Here is a 7500-nt window from a genome sequence, read left to right as displayed (position 1 = left end):
AAATGTTTTGTAGAAAGGTACCTCAAAAGCTACTTTGAAAACAAATCCGTTATCACACCTGATTGCAGCAGCTGCGTGGAATAAAGTCAATTTACTTTGAATTATTATCATAAACGTGAAGCCTAAAAATCAAAACGCACAAATAATGGGACCAAGCAATGCGGCGTTTTTTAAACCGGTAATTAGGTGACAAAAAAACTATTATTTCGCTTCATAGTATATGGGAATATAAAAAAAAAAAAAAAAAAAAAATAATAATATATATATATATATATATATTAAAAAAAAAAAAATTATATATATATATATATATAATTATAATAATAATAATATATATAAATAAATATATATATAATTATTTTACCAATGGTTTTAAGTCAAATATTTGGCAACATCAGCCTCACTTCTTGTTTGGTGTCCCATTTATTTGTGGTTGGTTTGGCATAAAAAAAAATCAGTAGTCTCAGTGTTTCCCTAAAAAAAGTTTAGAATAAAGTCTGTTCACAAGAAATAAAAAATAACTCTTTTTATACACATTTCACCGTCATTTAGTAAAATGATTTGGCCTTACTGGTGCTTGAATCCCGTTAAATCACATTTAAATAACACTGCAGGCAATTGAAAGGGCACAAAAGAAACATTTGGCTTTAACAATTTCACAGATTCACGCAGGGTGTTCATACAATGCATTTATACGTGTCTCTTCAGAAACTAAAAATCGGTTACATTCTTCAGATGAACCCTTGAAAGGTCATGCGTTTCTGAGTAAAGTGCACAAACTCACAGATCCAGTCGATCACGCCACCAAAGCAGCAGCGCAACGACTAAAAAAGTGGCGTTTATTTATATCGCGGACACAAATGAGTTCCCTTTGGAAATGCATTTGGAAAAAAAACGACTGCATTTTTTTCCCCTGCGCCTTGAATCGATCGTCTTGGTAGGAAAATGTGTGAAAGAGCGGCGAGAAGGCATTGCAAATGATGCGCTGCTTTGGCTCGGCAGTGATAACCTCACGTTATAAAACGCACCTGTCTCTCGGACGAAATGATCGCGTTTGATTCGGGTTGAAGGCTGTTAAAAAATTCCCTTCTAAAAAATACACGCGCCCTTTTTTTTACATTCAACGTCTCGGTTGTTGCGGATGCGGCGGCGTCACGCGCTCCCGTAGTGCAGCACGTAATAGTCGTGGACGTACATGAGCACGGCGACGGGCTGGCCGATGATCAGAGACATCCACACCGCCGCGTTGCCGTAGTTCCCCCTCAAGAACCGGCCCACGACGTAGGCCAGGGGGATCTGAAACAGGAAGCGGAAGGTGAAACGAGGAATTTCATCTGATGTTTATCAAGCCATGCCCAGCGTTTAGCAGACTGACCTGTACCATCATTCCCAGAAACGCCCAGAGCCGAAACATCTTTAGAGGAACGCTCACTAAATACTGGCAGAGATGACACAAAACAACGTCAGGGCTGTTAAAGAGACATGTCTGTAAAGCAGCGCCGTCCAGAGATTAATCGCAACGATATATGTTTGCGCGCTGCGCGTGATTATTACGCACGTGTCGATACACGCGCGTGCATGTGGGTCAAAGGCGAAAAAAGGTCTTTTGACCAATTAAGTAGCTAATTTTTTTTTACAATAAATAAATAAAACGTTTTCTGTTTACATTAATGGAAATTTCGGTTTTGTTTTTCTGAGCCAAAAATAAATATGACACATTTCCCCCTGATTTATTAAATATACCCACTAAAATGTCATTCGGTGTGTGTCCCGTCATGCATATTTACATTTTTGACACATTAAAAGACCCCCAAATATGCAATTTTACATTTTTAAATGGTCAGTACTTTAATCGTCAGTAACACGTACCCATTTGGTTTATTCTGATTATGTAAACTAACGCAATGAAAACATGATGGCATGATAAAAAAACAGGATTGAAAATGTAAAAGATGTATCCGTTTTTAGCCCACAAACGCTTCATGCACATAATAAATATAGACAGTATAGTACACGCATATTTTATGTGTGCGATTAATCCTTTGACAGCACTACCGTGAACTAAGTGCTCAATGTAAGTGTGCAGTGAAACCTCGTGGAAAAACGCCGACAGGAAGAACACGGCTAGCTGGGCCGCTAACTTGTTTACTCCTCTCACCAACATGGGTTTATAAAAGTGTCTGAGGGGAAACGGAGAAGGAGAAATCAATGAACAAAGCGCAGCACACCTATCTCAGCCTCTGGCTCACACGTTAACAGACAAATATAATCACGGGGACGAGCGTAACCCCGGCTCACCGCAGGCACCACTTGTGAACGGGAATGTTCCAGTTCGACCAAAAATACGGGATCGTTTCTGAGTTCCTGTGAACAGAGAGCCCGTCAGTTACACTCGGGACAGCACAGTGTGAAAATGCATTGTGATACATTCAAGCATCTATATATATATATAAGCATATATATATATATATATATATATATATATATATATATATATTATAATTTTCATTTTTCAAAAATGAGATATAGATTTTTAGATATAGATTTTTATAAAATGAGAATTTGAGTATTTTATTGAGTATTTTGTCATGAATCCGAGATATTATATGAGTATTTTGAGTCAAGAAAACCTGCAATTGCATTTTTTTATTATGTGACAGAAATAGTCACCATATCTAAAGATATCGCTCCTGTCTTTTTATAATGAGTGTTGTCAAACCATTAATCACGATTAATCGCACCCAAAATAAAGGTTTTTGGTTAAATAACATATGCGCGTATATAAATAAATACACACATGCACGTATATTTTTAATAAAAATATACGATATTAGTACAGCTAACCTATTTCTATATGATATAAATATTAAATAAATGTAATTATTTGCGTGTGCGTGTATTTATATATGCATAATAAAAATATATAGAGCACACGCGCATGTATTATGTAAACTAAAACTTTTATTTTGTATGCAATTAATCGCTATTAATCGTTTAAAAGCGTGAAAAATTAAAATTAAAAATTGTTTCGTTGCTCTCTGTCTTTATAGTCTTTAGTGAGGACTTTTTATGTTTACAGTTATCATCCTTTTTATGTTTACAGTTATCATCCAGTTATCATCCATATATGAAATGCAGAACAGAATTGATATCTTTTACAATAGTTTTTATTTGTATATATTTTTTTGTGTATATGCATTACATATATTTATAATAATTGTGTATTTCTACGTATAACAAACAATAAATATGTGTAAATGCTTTAACGGGCGGAAGTGGGCCACTCACCACCAGTCGCGGTAAAACTCGCGGTCTCCGAACTGCATGAGCTCAGCTACGAAGTTCATAGAGGAGTGGAAATACCAATAGAAAAAGATGAGCCAGATAAAATGATTGGGCACCTGTAGAGGGACAGGGAGAAGGGGCGGGGCTTGTGCCATTAGACACTCTGAGGAGGAGGGGCCACAGGCATGACATCACCCATAGCAACAGCAGCTGTTGCCGTGCGAAATTCAAGCGGCATTCTGAACGGCCGTTCATATATTTGGGATTCGCAAAATGTAATTCAGTTTAAATTTTTTTTGATTATTTTATGACTGATCGGCTCCAGGGGGCCCTGGATTTCACAGCTACAGCGAGGGCCGCAGCGAAAGCACTAGCAACAAAAGTTTGCATCGGTTTCTCGGGACACTTACAGCGAGCTTCAGCAGACGTTCAACGATTCTCGAGAAATCCATGTCCTGAGGCAGAACGAAACAAACATGAAAAATGTGTTTCTTCTAACCAGTACAAAGTATTCAAAAACTAGCTAGGCACCCTGCCATTTAAATGCTTTTTTTTTCTGTTATTGATTGGTAGTTTTTAGCAAGTAAAAGTCCTTTTAGTGACAAACGTCAATCCTTCAGGGTCTTTTTGCTTTTTATTGAACAAAACATTTTTTTTTTTAATTGTTAGAAACATTTCAAAACAAACAATTACTGAACTTTACTTGAATATTTGTTAAAATATTTTATTAGACATCTAATAATAATTATTAGACCGTCAGCTGATTATATCGTTTTATGCAAGCGTCTGTTATACTCATTATTTATCAGTATTTCATTTTTTTTTTTGTCACAAACATCAGCATCTGCATGAAATCTCATATTTTTACTTTAGCTTTTGAATGAAACTGTAATTAATTGATATAAAAAAGTATTTTCACTACTATGTATCAGATATAATAATCGACAAAAAAGCACACTTTTTGTTTTTGCCTTAAAAAATGTGATTTTTCTGACTTCACCTGAAAGGGTTTCATTGAGTTCTGAATCGTGGGAACCATCCACTATCAAAAGAAAAGAAAAACAAAAAAAAGAGTCATTAAAAGCATAAAGCCGCACAAAACCCCCCGGCTTGATCTAGTCTTTGCCTACCTGCTGTATTAAACCGAGCATCAGCTGCATTAAAAACACCTGCGAGAAAGAAAAAAACGGGTATAACGTGACCGGAAAGGCGCTGTAAACGGTAAAGGTGCGTTTCTGCCGTCTCTCACCATCTCCAGAAGACGGCGCAGCAGGAAGCGCTTCCGTATCCGCGGAGAGCGCGGGAAGTTCAGCTCGTAACACAGGGTCGGGACGAAAACGAAATAGTAAATGTCTGTAAGGAAACGACGGAGTGCGGTTAAACAACACGTGCATTTAAATATACTTCTGGCTCCCTCGTTCGACGGGAGCTGACTGACCTCGGTGTGTGAGGTTCGCCGGGTAGCTCACGCGTGTGTATCCGGTCGAGCCGTTGGCTCCGTGCACCGACGGGCCTGAGGAAGAGAATCAAACATTAACACGCGCCGGGAGACCGAACACAACAAGCATTATAACACGACTCGGCCGCACATGCCGCAGACCAGTGCTGTTTCACAGGCTCTTTTCATTCATAGTCCTTATATTTGTGTTTGGGTTGCACTTCGTTTTATTAGTCATTCTGCTAACTGTAAGTAATTCTCATTGACTTGCAGCCACATGTCTACTAGCTCTCCGAGCGGGCTGTTGGGGTAGGTTTAGGGCTGGTAGAGTAACATATACTATCTGCTGGCTGACATGTAGTTGCAAAGTTACTTCCTGCCTGAAGCGGAATATCGAATAAAGCGTTACCTCTAGTCGCTAGGCAGTTCACAGCTAACACTTTTTTCTTTAAGAAGCAACGCCGATGGTGAGGTTTGCATTAAATGCGCTGCTGCTGTTTGTCCAGCGTGAGGCAGTACGGCGCTGCACTGCTAGAAGCATCTGCGTGTTAGAGGAGCGTGAGACTCACAGGAGTGAGCGCGGGACAGCGTGCGGGCTTTGGCGTGCCTGAGCTCTCTGCACCATTTGTTGACGTCTCTGTACGAATACAGCTTCAGGAAGAGAATGGTGAAGACACTCAAGGCCAGAACACCGCCCACTGAAACACAGCCACACGGCAGTATATTTACAGCACGCCGGCGAAGATTACACACGCATGACGCACAACCGAAATAGTTAATATAGTTAATGCAAGGAAGGTGGAAGAGGTCTGTGATACCTGGGGTCATGGAGGTCAGGCTGAGGACTGTGCCGGCCGGGACGAACAGCAGAGCTGAAAGATTGAGGCAGTGAAGAAAGGCTCCGGTGCCCTCTGAGATGGTCCCCTGGAAACGTCATTTTTCATTTTTAAAACAACTTTATGAAAGCAAGCCAGCAGTGAAAAGCACTTGTGCTAACAGATTCACATTAAACCTGCAACAAGCACTAAAAATGTAAAAATGTGAAAAATATTATATGAAATTACTATTAAAATGTTTTAAATACTATATACACACACACATATATATATATATATATATATATATATATATATATATATATATATATATATATATATATATATATATATATATATATATATATATATATATATATATATATGAGCTGTTAAAAAAAAAAAAAAAAAAAAAAATATATATATATATATATATATATATATATATATATATATATATATATATATATATATTGGTATTTATATTTTACATTTTGTTGCGATTTTGTCAGATTTATTAGCTATTTATGTTTAATATATATTTTTTGTGTTTTATATAAAATATTAATAATAATCTTTATATAATAATCTTAAAACATATCACAGATTTCACATTTATATTATACCATTTAATTATAGCTCAGCTTTTATGAATCATTTTTATTATTACTATATATATATATATACTATTTTTGTTTTTAATAAGTTTAATAATGTTTTTTAGGTGTTATTTTTATTTATTTTTGTACTTTATTTAGTTTAAGCTATATTTAGAACGTGTATATATATATATATATAATATATAATTTTTTTGTTACTGTTCATTCACAAATAACAAATATTTTATATAATTTCTCTTTTTTTTGCAACACTGTAATGAGAACGGGATATTTTTACACAGCAATAATAAGAATCGGAAGATGTTGTGAATAATGTAAAATAAATCATTAGGGTAAAAAGGTTAAAAGGCTTAGTTTTATTTATACTTTTTATTGTCATTTATTTTTTTGAGGTAAAATTTTGCCAGGATTATGAGATCCACTCTTCAATCGGTTATGTTTGTCCATGTCTGTAATCACACAGTTCATTCCCAGCATGCAACTCACCATGGAGAGTTTTCTCTCTGTGTACAAAGCTGCCATTATAAAGACGTTGGAAACTGCGAAAGCAAACAGATTAGACACGGCATATTGAAGCGGGCATGCGTGGAATATTGACGTGGATATTTATGATCTTACATTATGCGTGACAGAGAGTGTAAATGTGGTGTGAAATGATGTCTTCAGCTTGAGCTGATCTGCATGAATCTGCTGTAGGTCACAAACACACACTCATCATCATACCAATGATCAGGCACAGAGCCGGCCAGCGGTACGGGTCCTTCAGGAACAGAGAGATGATCTGGATGGGGTCCACCAGAATGCCGTATCTGAAGACCAGAGGAGAGCAACGTCATTTTCTAATGACAAACAGCACGTCTGAATGGGTTAAGAAACACTGATTTAAATCTCATCATACCGTGTGATAGTGTATATATATATATATATATATATATATATATATATATATATATATATATATATATATATATATATAATTATATATAATTATATGAAATGCAGAACAGAATTTATGTCTTTTACAATAGATTTTTTTATTTTAGAAACATTTTTGTATATATTTTGTATATATTTTTTGTGTATATGCATTACATTTATTTATAATAATTTCTATGTATAATAAACAATAAATATAATAAATACTAAATAATATATTTTATTATTACAATAAATAAAAATTTACATAATATATAATAGCATTATAAAGAGAAAGATTTTGTAATTGTGATTAGATAGAAAGATAGATAGATAGATAGATAGAGAGAGAGAGAGAGAGAGAGAGAGAGATGGAGAGATAGATAGATAGATAGATAGATAGATAGATACATAGATAGATAGATAG

General features: G+C 35.6%; 1 protein-coding gene across 3 annotated transcripts in view; it reads right to left on the bottom strand.

The window, feature by feature from the left end:
• The window catches only part of dgat1a (diacylglycerol O-acyltransferase 1a), a 17215-nt gene that overhangs the window by 125 nt on the left and 9590 nt on the right, over positions 1 to 7500 (bottom strand). The window contains exons 4-17 of one of the 3 annotated variants that reach the window (XM_043233061.1): positions 6882 to 6967; positions 6645 to 6697; positions 5542 to 5647; positions 5293 to 5421; positions 4724 to 4798; positions 4535 to 4638; positions 4416 to 4454; positions 4286 to 4327; positions 3696 to 3740; positions 3289 to 3401; positions 2299 to 2364; positions 2056 to 2180; positions 1376 to 1438; positions 1 to 1296 (exon numbers count right to left, since the gene is read on the bottom strand). The exon at positions 1 to 1296 is cut by the window's left edge and continues 125 nt beyond it. In XM_043233061.1, the coding sequence (XP_043088996.1) occupies positions 1121 to 1296; positions 1376 to 1438; positions 2056 to 2180; positions 2299 to 2364; positions 3289 to 3401; positions 3696 to 3740; positions 4286 to 4327; positions 4416 to 4454; positions 4535 to 4638; positions 4724 to 4798; positions 5293 to 5421; positions 5542 to 5647; positions 6645 to 6697; positions 6882 to 6967 (1222 nt within the window). In that variant the 3' untranslated portion in view covers positions 1 to 1120. The remainder of the gene's footprint in view (positions 1297 to 1375; positions 1439 to 2055; positions 2181 to 2298; positions 2365 to 3288; positions 3402 to 3695; positions 3741 to 4285; positions 4328 to 4415; positions 4455 to 4534; positions 4639 to 4723; positions 4799 to 5292; positions 5422 to 5541; positions 5648 to 6644; positions 6698 to 6881; positions 6968 to 7500) is intronic. The other 2 variants (XM_043233062.1, XM_043233063.1) reach the window with 2 other exon arrangements.

This window comes from Puntigrus tetrazona, unplaced genomic scaffold (genome assembly GCF_018831695.1).
Source record: "Puntigrus tetrazona isolate hp1 unplaced genomic scaffold, ASM1883169v1 S000000746, whole genome shotgun sequence".
In the NCBI taxonomy this organism is placed as follows: domain Eukaryota; kingdom Metazoa; phylum Chordata; class Actinopteri; order Cypriniformes; family Cyprinidae; genus Puntigrus; species Puntigrus tetrazona.
Note: the sequence above shows the minus strand (reverse complement) of the source record. Positions and strands in the feature narration are given on the sequence as shown.